Source organism: Saimiri boliviensis, chromosome 1, assembly GCF_048565385.1.
Source record: "Saimiri boliviensis isolate mSaiBol1 chromosome 1, mSaiBol1.pri, whole genome shotgun sequence".
NCBI lineage: Eukaryota > Metazoa > Chordata > Mammalia > Primates > Cebidae > Saimiri > Saimiri boliviensis.
The window spans coordinates 36,790,926-36,810,701 of record NC_133449.1 but is presented as its reverse complement, the minus strand read 5'-3'; the positions used below and the strand labels follow the sequence as shown (position 1 = coordinate 36,810,701).

Genomic DNA, 19,776 nt, shown 5'->3' with positions numbered 1-19,776 from the left:
CTCACCAACTTGGGCCTGGCAGAATGGCTCCTGCAAAGAACGGTGCCAAGAAGAAATCAGACTATTCTGCCATCAACGAGGTGGTGACCCGAGAATACACCGACATTCACAAGCACATCCATGGAGTGGGCTTCAAGAAGCATGTCCCCCGGGAACTCAAAGAGATCTGGAAATTTTTCCATGAAGGAGATGGGAACTCCAGATGTGTGCATTGATACCAGGCTTAACAAAGTTGTCCTTGCCAAAGGAATAAGGAATGACCCATACTGTATTCATGTGCGGTTGTCCAGAGGACATAATGAGTTTGAAGACTCACCAAATAAGCTGTGTACTTTGATTTCCTATGTACCTGTTATCACTTTCAAAAATCTACAGTCAGCCAGGCACGGTGGCTCATGCCTGTAGCCCCAGCACTTTGGGAAACCAAGATGGTCAGATCAATTGACGTCAGGAGTTCAAGACCAGCTTGGCTGACATGATGAAACCCCATCTCTACTAAAAATACAAAAAGGTAGCAAGATCACATCACCGCACTCCACCCTGGGTGACAGAGCAAGACTTTGTCTAAAGAAATATACATATATATATATATAGAGAGAGAGAGAGAGAAAGAGTCAATGTGGATGAGAACTAACCACTGAATCTTCAACTACATCAAATATAGTTATAAAATTGCCTTCACAAAAAAATACCAGAAATGATATGAAAGACTGAAATAATTGTATAGAAATGCTATCATTTCTGCTGGGAAATATATATAAACTAATAACGGTATTGTACAAAGTTTGACATCTCCATAAATATTTCTTATTACATTCTGAACCCCACTATAAATTTCACAAACACATTTTGAGATAATACACATTTCGGCCACGAATTTTTGTGCAGGAAAAGTGTAGATTCCAGTAGAAACTTTTACCAAGGGTCCTTTAGTGGCAGTGCCTTCCTGATCCTAGCCTGATTTACTAATTCTGCAGAGTGATGCAAATTACTAGGAAAACGTGCTGGTTCTCTTTGCTGCAACCTGCCCAAAGCACAGAAGCAGGTTAAAATCCCAGTCTTCCTTAGTGGCATAGGGACCTTCACTTTAACAAATATGTACTAGCTTTGCTGTCCGTTCTTCCATCTTCACCTTACAGCCTAAACATTTCTTTGAACACTTTCTCTTTTTTTGTTTTTCTTCTTCTTCTTCTTTTTTTTTGGGGGGGTGGGGTGGGGTATATGTCTATAGACTAGAAAACCAAAGGAAAAGAAGGTAAGAGGGCATGGTGTCTTTAATGCCAAGGAAAGAAATTTTATTTGCTTATTATTATTATTTTGAGACAGAGTCTCACTCTGTCACTCAGGCTGGAGTGTAGTGGCACAATCTCAGCTCACTACAACTCCTGCCTCCTGGGTTCAGGCGATTCTCATGCCTCAGCCTCCCAAGTAGTTGAGGCTACGGACTACAGGCATGCACCACCACACTTGACTAAATTTTTTTTTTTTTTTTTTTTTTTTTTTTTTTTAGTAGAGACAGGGTTTTACTATGTTGGCCAGGCTGGTCTCGAATTCCTGACCTCAAGCAACCCACCTGCCTCAACCTTCCAAAGTGCTGGTATTACAGGTGTGAGCCACTGCACCCAGTCAAAAAGAAACTTTAAATAAGCCTCCCATGCAGCTGCCTCTGGGGCATGAGCCAGGCCACAGTTGGCAAATGTAAGGTCTTTTAGGCTAACTGATGGCACCATGGACATCATAGCAAACCCCATGATCTGCACGTACACCTCTAGATGGCCTCCTGGAGTTAGAAAATCTGAAGTAACTAGAAGATCACAAAAAGAGGAAGAATGATCAATCCCTGCAGCACTTAATTAACTTGAGACATTCTTCTATTGTTCCTTATTCCCTCCTCAGTTGATAAGGTAATTGGACTTTGTAACTGACCTTGGTCAACCTCATGACTCCAGACCCTATGACCGCCTCCTAGTTTGCAAAACACCACCTTAAACTGTAACTTATGTAACTTTCCACTGCTTACCCCAAACCTACAAAACCAATTCCTATCCCACTGCCCTCTGTGGGGAACACTCCCGTGTGAGACCCCTAAAAGGCGTGAGTCTCACTATACGGTGAGTTTGATCCCAAACACAGTTTCCTACTGGAGGCAGTCGAGCTATCCGGAATATAGGAACTGAAAGATGAATGATCGGTTTCTAATATCAACCACAATATTGTTTGGGCCTAAAACTATGCGTTGCTGCTAGACCGAGTGACCCCCTGCCGGCAACCGGTTCCTGCTTTTAACCTTTTTATGACTTTAAGAATAATCCTTAAACCTTACTTTCCAGACTGCCTTGCACCTTAGATAATGGTTTAACTGTCAATATTTGCAAAGCAAAATGCCACCATAAGGGATGGCTTTGATTCCTGACTCAGAGATTCCTGAATGGGGAAATTGAGTTGAGTTAGGAGTAGACAAAGGACAATCCGGATAAAAGATATTCTGATAAGCAAAACCAGAGACACCTGCAGCCAGGAGGAATAATGTCTGGATGCAAACAAGCTTTGTGATTACAGGAAATTCTGTTACTTTTTACAACCACTGATTGTGTATTTGACTTTTCAATTGTATAGGCCATGTAAGGTATACATTTACATTTTGTCTTGCAACCATTGTGTATCTGATTTCTCTATTGTATAGGCCATGTGAGGCATACATTTACATTCCTCTTACTATGACGTAAACCAGAGCCATGAAAGTGTATTTATTCCTGGCCTTTGAAAAATAAAATTTGCTGTTTAGGCACAGCCTATCAGCCCTCCAGACGCCTCGCTTTCTCTCTCTCTGTCTTTATTATTTTCTCAGGCGCACTCCCTCTTCCAGGTATTGGGACCTTCTTGCAGGTCGAGAGACCCCCGGGCAGACGTGCCTACCCGTCCGGACGGTCCACGACAGCCCTCCACTGACTCTCTTTCAGAATCAGCCCACTTGCACCTGGGTGAATAAACAGCCTCGTTGCTCACACAAAGTCTGTTTGGTGGGGGGTGGGGGGGGGTCTCTTCATTCAGAGTGCACGTTTTAACATTTGGTGCTGAAACCTGGGACAGAGGTACTCCTTTGGGGAGACCAGCCCCCTGTCCCCAATCCTCTTCTGAGAAGAGACCCATCTGAGATCTCAACACATCAGACCAGACCAGCAGTTCGTGCTCAGTGTGCCAAACAGCTCTCTTGCCACCTTCAGATCAGGTAAGCAGTCTCCCTCTCTTTGTCTGTCTTTTCCTTCAGAGGAGACAATTCTCTCCCTCTCTCTCTCTTTTCCTTCAGAGAAGAAGAGACACGTCTCTCCCTCTCTCTCTCTCTTTTCCTTCAGAGAATAGGAGACAAGCCTCTCTCTCTCTCTCTCTCTCTCTCTCTCTCTCTCTTCCTTCAGAGAAAAGGACACATGTCTCTCCCTCTCTCTCTTTTCCTTCAGAAAAGAGGAGACAAGTCTCTCCTTCTCTCCTTTTTTTTTTTTTCAGAGAAGAAGAGATATGTCTCTTCCTCTCTCTCTCTCTCTTTTCCTTCAGAGAAAAGGAGACAAGTCTCTCTCGCTCTCTCGCTCTCTCTCTCTCTCTCTTTCAGAAAAGGGGAGACATATCTCTCCCTCTCTCTCTTCCTTCAGGGAAGAGGAGACAAGTCTATCCCTCTCCCTCTCTCTCTTCCTTTAAATCTTTCTCCTTCTAGTAGAGAAAAAGGAGACACTCTTTATCCATGTAGAGACAGGAGACAAGTCTCTCCCTCTCGCTCAAAAACTCTGATGTTGGTCATGGACTCAGGAAGACAGTCCTCCCTTGGTGTCTGGTCAATCGCGGGTTTGCCTGCCTTGATCACTCACCCACGTTACAGCTCAGGACTCAGTCAGGGACACCTACTGAACACACTGATAGCTGCTCACTCCTCCTGGTCTCTACTCTACTCCTTTCCTTAAAACTTACCTCCTTCGCTATGGACAACACACAGCCCTCCATTCCTCAATCTTCACCTCTAGCCTGCATCCAAAAAACCTAAAACCTCTTCAACTGTTGCCGGATCTGAAACCTAAACATCTCATTTTCTTTTGCAATACCACCTGGCCCCAGTACAAATCAGACAATGGTTCCAAATGGCCAGAAAAATGGCACCTTTGATTTCTGGATCCTGCTCGACCTGGACTTTTGTCACCAAATGGGCAAATGGTCTGAAGTGCCATATGTTCAGGCATCTTTCACACTCAGATCCCTTCCAACTCTCTGTTCCCAATATGACTCATCCCAAATCTTCCTTCTTTCCCTTCCCAAAGCTCCTTCCACTCCTTCAACCCTTTCCCCTGACGTTGAATCTTCCTCCTTATCTATTGATCCCGTTGCTCTCTCTCCTTCCCATCCACCTCAGCCAGCCCCGACTCTCTCCCCACTCCTCCTGTTCCCAATCCTTCCCCACAACCTAACCCCTCTGCAGCCAGCACTCCACCTCCCTACCTCCCTCCTGTTACCAGTCCACCCCATACCAGATCTGGTTTGCAGTTCAACCCTGGGAATAGCCTTTCCCCACCTGCCCAACAGTTCCCCCTTCGAGAGGCGGCTGGAGCTGCAGACATAGTCGAGTGCCTCTTCCCTTCTCCCTGGCTGACCTCTCTCAGATTAGCCAACGATTAGCCTCCTTTTCCTTAGAGCCTACAAAATACATACAGGAATTCCAATACTTGACCCTGTCTTATAGTTTAACCTGGAATGACTTCAATATCGTCCTCACCTCCACTCTCGCCCCAGGAGAGTGAGAAAGAGTTTACACCCTGGCTCAGTCTCAGGCTGATGATCTCTGGTGCCTGGAGTCTACTCTCCAGGAAAATGTCAAGGCAGTTTCCCCAGGAAGAGCCTAAATGAGAGTACCAGGCAGGTTCCCCAGTATGGGGGGGGGGGGGCGAGATTACATGATTTCATGCTTAGTAGAAAGGCTAAAAAAAAAAAAAATCAGCATTTGGCCAAGCGTGGTGGCTCACACCTGTAATCTCAGCACTTTGGGAGGCCGAGGCGGGTGGATCACCTGAGGTTAGGAGTTCAAGACCAACCTGGCCAACATGGTGAAACCCTGTCTTTAAAAGCAATCAATCAATCAATCAATCAACATTTAAAGCTGTCAACTATGACAAACTTAAAGAAACCACCCAAGGCAAAGATGAAAAACCAGCTCAGTTCATAGCTTGCTTAGCAGCCATGCTTAAACAATTTATTGCTTTAGACCCAGAAGGGCCAGAAGACCATCTTATTCTTAACATGCATTTCATTACCCAATCTGCCCCCGAGATTAGGAGAAAACTTCAAAAACTAGAATCTGGTCCTCAAACCCCGAAACAGGAACTAATCAACCTCTCCTTTAAGGTGTTAAATACCTGAGAAGAAGCTGCCAAGTGGCAACGTATTTCAAAATTACAAATGCTTGCCTCCGCTGCAAGACAGACCCCAGCCACTCCTTCGGCTTGCAGAAGTTTCAGACCACCAAACTTACAAAGTCCAGGCTTCTCTTCAGGACCTCCTCCCCCAAACCCTTGCTTTAAATGCCGAGAACCTGGCCACTGAGCCAAGGAATGCCTGCAGCCCAGGATTCCTCCTAAGCCGTGTCCCGTCTGTGCAGGACCCCACTGAAAGTCAGACTGCTTGGTTCAAACCACTGTCTTTAAGGCTTCAGGAGCCCAGCCTCGTAGCCCTCAGGCTGACTTGTTCCCTGACCTCCTTGGCTAGTGGAAGAAGACTGACGATGCCCGATTGTCTCGGAAGCCCCGTGGACCATCACAGATGCTGAGCTTCTGGTAACTCTTACAGTGGAGGGTAAGTCTGTGCCCGTCTTTATTGATACGGGGGCTACTCACTCTATGTTGCCTTCTTTTCAAGGATCTGTTTCCCTTGCCACCATAACTGTTGTGGGTATTGACAGCTAAGCCTCTAGACCCCTTAAAACTCTGGTGCCAACTTGGACAGCATTCTTGTACACACTCCTTCTTAGTTATTCCTACCTGTCCAGTTCCCCTATTAGGCCGAGACATTTTAACTAAATTATCTGACTCTCTGACTATTCCTGTACTACAGCCACATCTCACAGCTGCCCTTTTGCCCAATTCAAGGCCTCCCTCACAACATCCTCTCACATCTCTCTACCTCGATCCACGTGTATGGGACACCTCTACTCCTTCCTTAGCAACTGATCACACACCCCTTACCATCCCATTAAAACTAATCACCGTTACCCTGCTCAGTACCAGCACCCCATCCCACAATGGGCTTTAAAGGGACTAAAGCCTGTTATCACCCACCTATTACAAAATGGCCATTAAAAGCCTACAAATTCTCCTTACAGCTCCCCTATTCTACCTGTCCAGAAACCAGACAAATCCTATAGGCTAGTCCAAGACCTTCGCCTCATCAATCAGATTGTACCTCCCATCCATCCTGTTGTACCCAACCCTTATAGCCTCCTATCCTCAATACCCCCTTCCGCAACCCATTATTCCATTCTTGATCTCAAAGATGCCTTTTTTGCCATCCCTTTGCACACCTCCTCTCGGCCGCTTTTCGCCTTCACCTGGACTGATCCCAGCATCCATCAGTCTCAGCAACTCGCCTGGACCGTTCTGCCCCAAGGCTTCAGAGATAGCCGTCACTACTTTAGTGAAGCCCTTTCTCATGATCTACTTTCCTTCTGTCCATCTGCTTCTCACCTTATTCAATACGTGGACAACCTTCTTATTTGCAGTCCTTCTTAGGAATCTTCCCAGCAAGATACCCTCCTGCTTCTTCAGCAACTATACTCAAAGGGGTATCATGTATCCCCGTCCAAAGCCCAAATTTCTTCCCCCATTTGTCACTTATCTTGGCATAGTGATCCAACAGAACACACACGCTCTCCCTGCTGACTGTGTCCGGTTGATCTCCCAGACCCCAACTCCTCCTACTAAACAGCAGCTTCTCTCCTTCCTAGGTGTGGTAGAATACCTCTGCCTCTGGATACCAGGCTTTGCCTTACTGGCAAAACCACTCTATAAGCTTTCAAACGGGCACTTAGCTGACCCCAGAGACCCTAAATCCTTCCCTCATTCTTTTCATTCTCTGAAAAATGCCCTGAAACAGCTCCCACACTGGCGCTTCCCATTCCTCCTAACACTTCTTACACACAGCAGAAGTGAAAGGCTGCGCAGTCAGAGTTCTTACACAAGAACCAGGCCCACGACCTGTAGCCCTTCTATCTAAACAGCTTGATCTTACAGTCCAGGGCTGGCCAGTGTGTCTGCGTGCCACAGCAGCTGCACTGTTTTACTCCCGGAGTCCCTTAAAATTACAGGCTATGCTCCACTTACCCTCTACAGTTCTCATAACTTCCAAAATCTAATTTCCTCCTCATACTTGGCACACATATTTCTGCCCCCCTGCCTCCTCCAACTCTACTCATTACTGTGTTCATCAAAACCCCCACAGTTACCATTGCCCCTGGTCCAGACTCCAGCCGGGCCTCTCACTTAATACCTGACACAAACCCTGAACCCCATGACTGTATCTCCCTAATTTACATGGCATCCTCCCCATTTCCTCATATTTCTCTCTTTCCTATTCCAGACCCAGACCGTACTTGGTTTATTGATAGCCACTCCTCAAAGCCCAGCAGATCATCAACAACAAAAGCAGGTTATGCAATAATGTTTCTCACATCTATTATTGAAGCTGCTACACTTCCCCCTTCTACCACTTCTCAACAAACTGAGCTTATTGCTCTAACCTGTGCTCTCACACTTGCAAAAGGATTGCATGTCAATGTCTATACTAATTCTAAACATGCTTTCACATCCTTCATCACCATGCTGTTATATGGGCAGAAAGAGTATTTCTCACTACACAAGCATCCTCCATTATCAGTGCCCCCCTAATAAAAACCCTTCTTAAAGCCACTTTACTTCCAGCCAATGCCAGAGTCATTTACTGCAAGGGACACCAAAAACCATCAGATCCCATTACTCAAGGAAACACTTACATGGTTAAAACAACTAAAGAAGCAGCTAACACTTCAATACCTGCCCCTCACGGCCAGTATTTCATTTCTCCTTCTCATCTGTCACTCCTACCTACTCTCCCACTGAAACCTTGACCTATCCATCACTTCCTCCCCAAGGCAAGTGGTTCTTAGATCACAGAAAATTCATTCTTCCTGCCTCCCAAGCTCATTCTATTCTTGTCCTTTCATGACCACTTTCATGTAGGGTACAAGCCACTAGGCCGTCTTTTAGAACCCCTCATCTCCTTTCCATTGTGGAAAGTCATCCTCAAGGCGATCACTTCTCAATGTGCCATCTGCCACTCCACTACTCCTCATGGCTTCCTCAGGCCCCTTCCTTTTCCTACACGTCAGGCTCAAGGGTTCACCCCTGTACAAAACCGGCAGATAGATTTTACTCATATGCCCCGAGTCAGAAAGTTCAAATAACTCCTGGTCTGGGTTGACGCTTTCACAGGATGGGTGGAGGCCTTTCCCACAGGGTCTGAAAAGTTCACCGCAGTTGTTTCTTCTTTTCTGGCAGACATAATTCCCCACTTCGATCTCCCTACTTCCATACAGTCAGACAACGGACGGGCCTTCATTAACCAGATCACCCAAGCGGTCTCCCAGGCTGGGGGCATCCAGTGGAATCTCCATGCCCCTACCATCCTCAGTCCTCAGGAAAAGTAGAAAGAACTAACGGCCTTTTAAAAACACATCTCACCAAACTCAGCTTCCAACTTAAGAAAGACTGGACCATTCTTCTACCACTTGCTCTTCTCAGAATTCGGGCCACTCCTCAAGAACCACAGGGTACAGCCCCTTTGAACTCCTATACTGCCGCACCTTCCTGCTTGGGGCCAACCTTACTCTAGACACCAGCCCTCTTGGTGACTACCTTCCAATCCTCCAGCAGGCCTGACATGAAATTCACCAGGCTGCTAACCTTCTCTTACCTACTCCAGATACCCAGCCATATGAAGACACCCTAGCCAGACAGTCAGTTCTGATAAAAAGCCAGGCCCCCTGGTCTCTACAACCTCAGAGGACAGGACCCTTTCTGGTTGTCTATGGCACCCCAACTGCTGTCCACTTGCAAGACCCTCCCCAGTGGGTTCACAGCCCAGGGTGAAGCTGTGCCCGTCAGACAGCCAACCTGACTCCTCTACCTCCTCTTGGAAGTCATAACCTCTCTAAAGCTCACTCAAATTCCCAAAGAAACTGAAATGCCCATTTTTGTTTATACTGCCAGTTTACACTTTTCCTTTAGGCAATTACAGCCGCTGTTTCATGGTTTTATCCCAGGCTGCCACCCTCAACTCTCTTCTATAGTGGTTAGATGACCTTCTGTGGCAAGGAAGTCTCCAGTTCTTCCACCCTGATGAAGTTCCCTTCTTTTCTTTTATACTCACTCTCAATCTCGCCCCCGTTCTCCTGCTACCCCCTACCTCTCCCTGATTACCTCCAACGTACCGTAAACCTAACCCACTCTCTCCTAGCCAACTCGAACCCTTCCTTAGCCAGAGATTGCTGGGTATGCATTTCCCTTTCCTCATCCCGCTACACAGCCATTCCCACCTTACTGACCGACTGGACACTCTCCCGTTTCTCTACATCTCCAGACCTCCTTCAACACCCCCCATCTGTACACCCCAGAACTCCTCTACCTCCTCCTAGACAGAGTCAACAGAGACATCCCAGAAATCTCATCCCAACAGACTGCTGTTCTACGCAGCTACCTATGTAATCTTTCCCCCGTGTCAACTTAACAGCCCTTCCCTCTGCTCCGTTCTCCACTTTCTTATGCATTTCCCGACAATCACACACTGGAATCCCCCTGGGAAATCTCCTGCCCTCTTCGTGTTCCTTTACACTCCACCTCAAGAGCCCGGCTACCCACGTTAACCAAAAAATAGAAGCATACAAACTGCGCATTACAGAAAAGCCCTCTCTTATTCCCTAGCAGCCTTAAAAACGTCAATAGCAGGTCTTGCCTAAGTCGGCATTTGCCCTGCCTCTCACTTTACCCTGGGCTGCCCTCCCCGTGCTCCTCAGACTCTCCTCCAGACCCCTCTTCCTGTCTACTCATACCCAATCTTGTTAATGAAAGTGAGTGGTTACTTATAGATACCACACGCCTTCTCATACACCATGAAAACAAGAGCTGTCCCTCCACACAGTTAACCTACCAAACCCTGCTACAACCTTTAACAGCCACAGCCCTTGCTGGTTCCCTTCGCATTTGAGTCCAAAGCCCCAGCCCTCTCAGAACACTTTCTCACCTTTTCAGTTTGCACTTCCAGCTCTGTCTAAGCCAAGGACTCTTTTCCTCTGCGGTTCTTCTTCTTACATCTGCCTTCCTACCAACCGGACAGGCAGTCATACCCTAGTTTTCCTTACTCCCAAAATTCAGTTTTCCAACAGGGACGAAAGCCTCCCTGTTCCCCTTGAAATCCCCACATGACACAAGCGGGTCACTTCATTGATCCCCTTACTTGTAGGGTTAGGAATTACTACTGCGCTCGGCACAGGCATAGCAGACCTTACCACTTCAGTCGTCACCTTCTACAGCCTCTCTAATGATTTCTCTACTAGCATTGCAGAATTAACTCAATCACTATCCTTTCTTCAATCTCAAGTAAATTTCCTAGCTGCCGTTGTCCTCCAAAACCGCAGAGGTCTTGATTTACTGACTGCTGAAAAAGGAAGTCTTTGCCTGTTCCTAAATGAATAATGCTGTTTTTATGTAAACCAGTCCGGCCTTGTACATGATGCCATCAATAAATTAAAAGACAGAGCCCAAAAGCTCACTAATCTGGCAAATGGGTATTCTGGACCTGGCTGGACTGGCTGACTCTCTAACTGGGAGTCATGGCTTCTTCCAATCCTTCGTCCTCTGATACCTATCTTTGTCCTTCTTCTATTTGGACCCTGTGTTTTCCGATTAATCTCTCAATTCCTACAAAATCGTGTACAAGTGACAACCAATCAGTCAATACAACAAACACACCGTCTAACAACCCCACAGTACCACCCCTTGCCCTGAGATCTCCCAGCAGTCTAAATTCTTTCCCATTTTTAGATTTCCTCACTGCCCCCAATCCTGCTCAAAGAAGCCCTAGAAACATCACACCCTCACCCTTCTGTGCCAGCCTTCCTAATATTCCACTGCCCTCCACTCTTCATTTCTTTTTCCTTTACATTACTAATATTGAAAGACAGGAACATAAGGCCTTTTAGGCTGACTGATGGCACCATGGACACCATAGCAACCCCTGTGACCTGCACGTACACCTCTGGATGGCCTCCCAGAATTAGAAAATCTGAAGTAACTGGAAGATCACGAAAAGAGTAAGAATGATCAATCCCTGCAGTGCCTAATTAATTTGAGACATTTTTCTATTGTTCCTTATTCCCGCCTCATTTGATAAGGCAATTGGACTTTATAACTAACCTTGGTCAGCCTCATGACTCCAGATCCTACAACCCCCTCCCAGTTTGCAAAAAACCACCCTAAACCATAACATCTGTAATTTTCCACTGCTTACCCCAAACCTATAAAACCAACTCTCATCCCACTGCCCTCTGCTGACTCTCTTTTTGGACTCAGCCCACTTGCACCCGGGTGAATAAACAGCCTTGTTGCTCACACAAAGCCTGTTTGGGGGGGGTCTCTTCATTCAGAGCACACATTTTAACAGCGAAGGCTGACAGGTCTGCTGTAATTTATCTCCAATATGGGTAAGACACAGGGAGCTGAATAGCAAGCTAAGACTTCATATAACATGAGACCCACCTGCGCTCGTAGGTATGATAGTACAAATATATCACACAATACAGTTTATTCTCTAATTATTCATGCTGTTTCCCTCCATTATACTTGCCAGACAAGAGTTGAGTATGTAGAATTCTAAGGTTGACAGGTTGACCTAAGCCTAGGCAAACTAACAAGAATCAGAGTTCACATTACCAATCCCTAAGAGCCTCCTAAGTCCTCCTGTAATTACAGGCATTCATGTTGGAACCAGACCCAACCTATTGTCTTTTTAAGGGTTTTACTCATTAAGAAGCAAGCAAACAACAACCTTGCTGGAATCAAAGTCTTAAATTCTACCTTATGGGAGGGAAACACTCTTTGTAATGTGAAGGATAATCCCACTAAGCAGATTGGCAAGGAGTTCAGTCCTGCCCCTCTTTTCTTTTTGGGGAGGGAAATTCTTAAATACACCTTCACAACCACAGTGAATATCATCGCATTATTATGTAAGACAAGAAGGCCTCCAAGTGGGAGTGATGTATAGAAATATAAAAATATTAAGATATTCAGATATTCTGATTTTGCCTTTTCACATACTGCTTTTTAAAAAATAAATATTCACCTACAGAATGAAACCCAGATACCTATGCCTACCTAGAAACCCTCTCTGGCCATTTCCTTTCACTCTGTAAACTAGAGATAAAAAGCTACTCTCATATATCCACCACCTCCCCTCAGATACTTTCTGTTGATATATAGAATTTCTTCAATTCCAAGATGCACGGTTTCCATATGCTTACATTTCTGAAATAGGAATGCATCTTAGAATTGATGTATATATTGAATACAGTGTTTATCACAAAATGCTGGGGCTTTTGGTTGTTTTTTTTTTAAAGATGCGGTTTCACCATGATGGCCAGGCTGGTCTTGAACTCCTGACCTCAGGTGATCCACCCATCTCCACCTCCCAAACTGTGCTAGGATTACAGGCGTGAGCCACTGTGCCCGGCTTTTTTTTTTTTTTTTTTTTTTTTGAGATAGAGTCTCACTCCGTTGCCCAGGTTGGAGTGCAATGGCATGATCTCGGCTCACTACAACCTCTGCTGCCCAGGTTCAAGCGATTCTCCTGCCTCAACCTCTTCAGCCTCCCAAGTAGCTGGGACTACAGGTGCCTGCACACCCAGCTAATTTTTGTATTTTTTAGTAGAGACAGGGTTTCACCATGTTGGCCAGGCTGGTCTTAAACCCTGACCTCAGGTGATCCACCCGCCTCAGGCTCCCAAAATTCTGGGATTACAGTCGTAAGTCACTGCACCCAGCCAAAATGTTGTTATTAAATAAAATGTTTTAGTGATGCAGGATTTTTCTCGATGGCTTAGCCAGCCAGAAACCTCTGAGGTGGGCGACACCCCTGCTCAGGCCCTGGGCTCACTGCAGGAGGCACCCTGCCCAACTAACTGAACCAGCTGCTCTTGGCTTACAATCCCACCCAGATCTAGTGCTTGTGGTGGAATCCGCACTTAGCCCGCAGCTGGGCTGACCATGCTACGACCTGCTTCCACCTTGAGCAATGGTGTCTGGAAGGGGGAACATGGTGACACACAAACAGGGATGCTAGCAACTCCAAACCCCAGAGCGGGTGTTACAGCATGCTAACAGCTCTTTTAGTCCCATTGCCTCGCTCCAGCCCACGGTCCCCCGGTTGGCCTGGCCCTGCTACTACTTCCCTTCATGTTGGGTGGCTGTCCTCCACCGGTGAAGGGTGGGGACACAGTGTTTCAGCCTTTTTCTTACCCGCCTTCAGGGGGAGGGGTACTACTTGCCTTAGGGTGGCAGTCTACTCTGAGTCCCCTCTACTGAGAGCTGTTCCATTCCTGTGTTCCATTCTCTGTCCTTCTCATTCTTCAGTTGTCAGCATAACCTCATTCTTCTTGGATGCAGGACAAGAACTCGGGATCCGCCAAATGCCGGTACAAAAAAGGCTGTAACACTGTGGCATTCCACCTGCCACTCGTGCCTGAAGCCGTCCCAGCGATGGGAAGCAGCAGCCAGGCTGGGCCAGCCCTGGAGCGATGGGTCTGAATGAGCGGTAACATAGGCAGGCCGGGGCACCAGGCCGAGCTGGGCCCAGGCGGGGGCATTGCCATCCTGCCTCACTAGAACCCAGGAAATTCATTGCCCTCGTGGTCATAAAAATCTCTCTCCTCATGAAAATAATATTTTTTTTTTGCAGCGAAAAGTCCCACGGCCTTGTTTCTCACAGCAGGTAAAGAAGCACCAAAGAATTCCCCGGCACTAACAATTAAAGCCATGCCCTTTGAGATCTGACTGTAAATGCCTTTCTGCCTTCCCTCTCCAGACATTCTCCTCTGGCAATGCATGTTTATCTCATTGTTTTCTTGGTTAAAAAATTCCAGAAGCTCATCTTGGAACAAACCAGGTGCAGAGCCCCAGTTGCAAAATCCTCATGCTTAGGGGGAGTAGCAAACAATTTCTCCATTACTGTTGAGCTGAAGTCAAGATAATGCCAACCAGATCTCCAAACAGGCAATTAACCAAGATAGCCATCAAAACGACACACAGACCCTGCATCCTGCACCACTCCCACATGGCTCCCACACATTTCCCCCTTAAAAACCCTATGGTAAATTTTTAATTATAAGATGGTACTTTAGAACACTAGTTCACCATCTTCTCTTTTTGCTGGCTCTCTGATTAAAACCTGCTTTTCCTCCCACCAACCTTCACCTCTTGTCCTCTAGAAGTCACTTAGCCCCTGTGGCCTCAATGAACCTAACTGCAAAAGGTAGCGAAGCAACACCCATTTCATAAGGCTGTTAGGAAATTACATGAAATCATTCCTGTGTTCTTAGCAATTTGGCAGTGGATGTGGTACAAGCAAGCACTCAACAATGTTAGCTATCCTTTTAACTAATACATGAATGACTGCAGCTACATATCTAAGCACAGCTAGAAGTCATCTTCTTAATTGGTTAACATTGATTCAGAGAAAGGTAAATATAGTGCAAAAAATTATGTTCTTAGAAAAATGGAAGAAGGGTAAGAAAAAAGATGTGGGGAAGAGAATGGGAGAGAAATAAGAAATATACAGGCTGTGTTTATAGATATTTGACTTTTCATACATATATGTATTTTTTTATTGCACTTTAGGTTCTTATAGATATTTTACTTAACAAGAGGTCAAAGAGTAAATTTGGACCCAGAAAATGTACGAGGTAGGATACAGGCTAAACTGCTGTCACTTTTGAGTAATTATAATTGTAACTACTGAGATTCCAGTAATTCAGTGGCTCAGACAAGATGCACAATTATGCTCCTTCACACGCAGGTCAGAGGAACCCTGTTCTAGAGTGTGAATCGTGGGAGGGGGGCTCTGTTTCTCAAGGCCATCAGTGAGCCAGGTTTCCTCTGTCATGTTGGCCTGCCACCCCCTGGAGTGCTGCTTTCCTCTGAATTAGCAAATCTGGCTTGCCAACACAATGTCTGCCTTCCAGGTGTGGGGAAGGGAGTAAAGAAGATTGGAGAGCCATCCACTTACTGTTTTAGCCACAGGGCCACACCAAGGGAGATGGGAAATGTGGGCCAACTTACCCAAAGGAAAAAGGGGAGAGTGGCTGCTAGAGAAAGGCTCTGGCTTGGGAGTGGGCATCTCACTCTAGAGAGCCTGACCAACAGGGAAATGTACTTGCAGGACCAGAGACAGCATTGCATTCGTATTCCCCTTTATAACGTGGTTCTCCTCTATGAACCACACAATTGTGTTGTTAGATAGTTAAAGAAGAGCAACTGGGCCGGGCGCGGTGGCTCAAGCCTGTAATCCCAGCACTTTGGGAGGCCGAGGCGGGTGGATCACGAGGTCGAGAGATCGAGACCATCCTGGTCAACAAGGTGAAACCCCGTCTCTACTAAAAATACAAAAAGTTAGCTGGGCATGGTGGTGCGTGCCTGTAATCCCAGCTACTTAGGAGGCTGAGGCAGGAGAATTGCCTGAGCCCAGGAGGCGGAGGTTGCGGTGAGCCGAGATCGCGCCATTGCACTCCAGCCTGGGTAACAAGAGTGAAACTCCGTCTCAAAAAAAAAAAAAAAAAAAAAGAGCAACTGGGGCCAGGCACGATGGCTCACGCCTGTAATCCCAGCGCTTTGGAAGGCCAAGATGGGCGGATCACGAGGTCAGATCGTAGACCATCCTGGCTGATATGGTGAAACCCCGTCTCTACTAAAAATACAAAAAATTAGCCAGGCGTGGTGGCAGATGCCTGTAATCTCAGCTACTTGGGAGGCTGGGGCAGGAGAATAGCTTGAATCCAGGAGGTGGAGGTTGTAGTAAGCCGGGATGGCATCACTGCACTCCAGCCTGGGCAACAGAGCAAGGCTCCATCCCCCAAAAAAGAAGAGCAACTGTCACAATTCCCATTTCGTTACAGGTACTTAGGCGTGATTGGAGGCAGGAGAGGGCTCTCCCCCACCAGAAATGTTGAGTGATTGGCAGCGAGCTCCAGAGAGAGGCCATTTTCTGATGGTCCACACCTGTCGTACTTTGTTAATTGAATACAGATACCAGGGAAAAGCAACTTCCCGGCATGTGCGTTAAGAGACACAATGACATAGTATGACCTTCTGGGGGCACTACACTGGAAAAGGGAAGAAAGCCTCAGATGGGCATGAGTACAGCTTCCTAAACACACTGCACATGCTCACTTCCCGAAGGTGAGGAGGGCAGCCCACCCTAAGGGAAGAATCATGGGAAAGGGGAGTCAGATGCCCGAAGTGGGCCAGCCTATAAAGTCCTAGGATTAAGGTTAAACATTGCACTTGCTCTTCAAGTAGCCCACTTGGATCTCTTCTAAGTGTGCTTTCCTGTCTTTCCTGCTCTAAAGCTTTTTAATAAACTTCCACTCCTGTTCTGAAACTTGCCTCAGTCTCTTTTTCTGCCTTATGCCCTCAGCCAGTTGTTTCTTTGAAGGAGGCAAGAAATGAGGTTGCTGCGAACCCATACGGGGTAACTCAGATACATTTCCACTGTTAACAATTTTGCATAAACGTTTAGAGATAGATTATCATTAGCTCAGAGTAACACAACTAGTAAATGGTAGAGTCAAGGTTCAGACTCAGGTCTTTAGACTTGTAAATCTATTCAGCCAGTAAGCGACAGTGCCCAAGACTGTCCCCAATTCCGGTCTCTTTTCCACACCACCAAATTACCTCACAATCCCACTGCTTCCTTGTCACACCACATAGGATGTGTGTGGAAATCTATGAACCCAAGAGAGAACTGAGGTTTCACTCTGTGAATTTCTAGTAGAAAAATTGCATGCCGAAAAGGTGGAGAGGTGGAGGGGGGGCAAAAAAAAAAAAAAGAAAGAAAAATTTCATGCCTGATTAAATGCCTCTTACATTTAATATATATATTCTTCTATTAGGAGATTCCATTCTTACTTTCACTGGGCAGGTTGCCTAAATGGTCATGTAATCAACCCTGGGATAATTAATTCCCTGATCCTCAGCCTGTTTTGCACCTGTGGTTTAGCTTTTGCCAGGAGGATATGCAAAAGTGAGGGAGGGGGTGGATGAGAGTTAAATGATAGCTTTTTTCATGTGACTGGGAGGAGCCCTTTATTCCAGCCCCTGCATAACTCCATTAAAAGCAATCACTACCTGTGGACAGCCACAGAGGAGGTTCATTAGCAGGGAGCCACCATGGCCGATAAGTCCAAATTTATTGAGTACATTGATGAAGCTTTAGAAAAATCTAAAGAAACTGCACTTTCTCACTTATTCTTCACCTATCAGGGGATTCCTTACCCCATCACCATGTGCACCTCAGAAACTTTCCAAGCGCTGGAGACCTTCGAAGCCAGACATGATGACATTGTGGTAGCATCTTATCCAAAGTGTGGTAAGTAACAAGGCTTTTCCTGCAAGTACACTTCTCATAGTGAGTAGATTGGGGAGGGTGTGAGACAAAGGTGGGATGAAGGCGGTTCCTCAGTGCAGGAATCTGGCCAAGCATCAGTGAGGAGGAGGGCCACTGTGGTTTAAGTACCGAGGTTGTAAAATCAGTAAATAGAACTGCTAGATTCAAAAACCCCAGGGTCTGCAGGAAGAGCTCTGTGTGGAAAGGCCATGATGGAGGATGGATGGTGGAAGGGGATGGATGGCAGGCCTGGAAGGGAGGAGCATGAGTGTGGGAAAGTCCAGCTGGCAAGGAGGAGTGACAACAGCAGCGATTTTGTCTTGATTTCTGACTGGACTAAAGCACGGCCACTTCTATAATTTATGTGATGATTTTCATGTAATAAATTATTTTTCAGGATCAAATATTACTCCTTCCGTTTCTCAAATCACTTTACAAAGATCATTCATGAATGGAAAATAAGACATGAAGACTCTAAACTATCCTGCTTTCTACCATCTGCTTTGAATTCTTTCTACTGCTGTTTGTTAAAGCCAACCTCATTTAATATTTTTTCTTTTTTCTTAGCTGATGCTGTGTTTTCAAAAAATTTAAGTTACAGATCTCTGTAGAAAATATGTATTGATTTAATGTAAAATAATGTGTTTAACTTATAATAAATAATTTCTTTAACATAACAGTGTTCTATAAGAAACATATTCTGGATTCAAAATGAAGTATTGTCCCTTGTTAAAGGAGACACCTGAGAAATAAGTTGAATTTTATATTAATATAGGTAAATGCTGTTTTCCATCAAACTATTTATTTCCATAGCCCACGTTATTGCAAATACAGAAGAACTAAATACACATATCAGAGAATGGTTGTAGATTTTAATTTTTATTACGTATATGCTAAAGTAACATGCTTTTGTTATATCAAGACATCATAATGAGCTTTTATTCTCTAATTTTTCTGATAGGTTCAAACTGGATTCTCCACATTGTCAGTGAATTAATATTTGCTGTTTCTAAAAAGAAGTATGAATATCCAGAATTCCCAGTTCTTGAATGTGGGGATTCAGAAAAATATCAGGTTAGTACAAGCAGCTTTTAACCTTATGGCAAATTATCATAGAAATATTTCTTCCAGTTTGGAGATTCTTTAGTTTTCAGTTTATAAAGTGCAATACTAATAATTATTGCAATTTACTGTGTGCTTATCATATCCTCAGCACTTTTCAGGTATTATCTCATTCTATCGCAAAATAACCTTATTACTGTTTCACAAAAGATAGAACTGCTAGGGACTTGCCCAAGGTAAAGGAGGTAATAAATGATGGAACCAAGATTTGAACCCAAGCTTTCTAATTTGAGCTCTTAACAACTGTACTGTATAGGCAGGCTGTTTTTGTTCTTTTTCTTTTAAGTAGGGGAAAAGTAAGCTGAGAAACCTCAGGAAATGAACAGAAAAGCCTCATCTCTGAAGACATAGACCTGTGCAGGATGCTAATGGGAATCACCAGTCTTTTTCTAGTAAGGCATGATTTTTTTTTTTTAATGGAGTCTCACTTCATTGCTCAGGTTGTAGTACAGTGAGTGGTATGATCATGGCTCACTGCAGGCTCGATCTCCTGGGCTCAAGAGATCCTCCTGCTTCACCCTCCTGAGTAGCTGGTACTACAGGCACGTGCCAGTACACCTGGCTAACCTAAAAAAAAGTTTGTTTGTTTTTTTTGCAGAGACAGGGTTTCATTTTGTTGCCCAGGCTGGTAGTGAACTTCTGGGCTTAAGCGATCCTCCTGCCTTGTCCTCTCCACGTACTAAGATTATAGGCATGAGGCAGACATGATGTTTTATTTACCCATCTCAGTTATGATTTGTGTATGTGTAAGGGATGGGAAGGAATCAAGCATTAGCTAAGAGTAAGTCACTGATGTGTGTGAAGGGGATAACAGGTCGCTCTAGCAGCTGTTACTACTCACCTTCCCAGATTTTACACCGCAAGTCACAACTGGAACTTGGGTGTGAGGTAGGACGTTCTACTCCCTGCCCAGGGAATGCAAGAAAGGAGTGGGAGGAGGGT

General features: G+C 45.4%; 1 protein-coding gene across 2 annotated transcripts in view; it reads left to right on the top strand.

Moving 5' to 3' along the window:
- The window catches only part of SULT6B1 (sulfotransferase family 6B member 1), a 42,540-nt gene that overhangs the window by 2,770 nt on the left and 19,994 nt on the right, over positions 1-19,776 (top strand). Inside the window, exons 2-4 of one of the 2 annotated variants that reach the window (XM_039474514.2) lie at positions 14,011-14,107; positions 17,589-17,694; positions 18,674-18,786. In XM_039474514.2, coding sequence (XP_039330448.1) covers positions 17,610-17,694; positions 18,674-18,786 — 198 coding nt within the window. In that variant the 5' untranslated portion in view covers positions 14,011-14,107; positions 17,589-17,609. Of the gene's footprint in view, positions 1-14,010; positions 14,108-17,465; positions 17,695-18,673; positions 18,787-19,776 lie in introns of those variants that run through there. The other variant, XM_003926813.3, reaches the window with a different exon arrangement.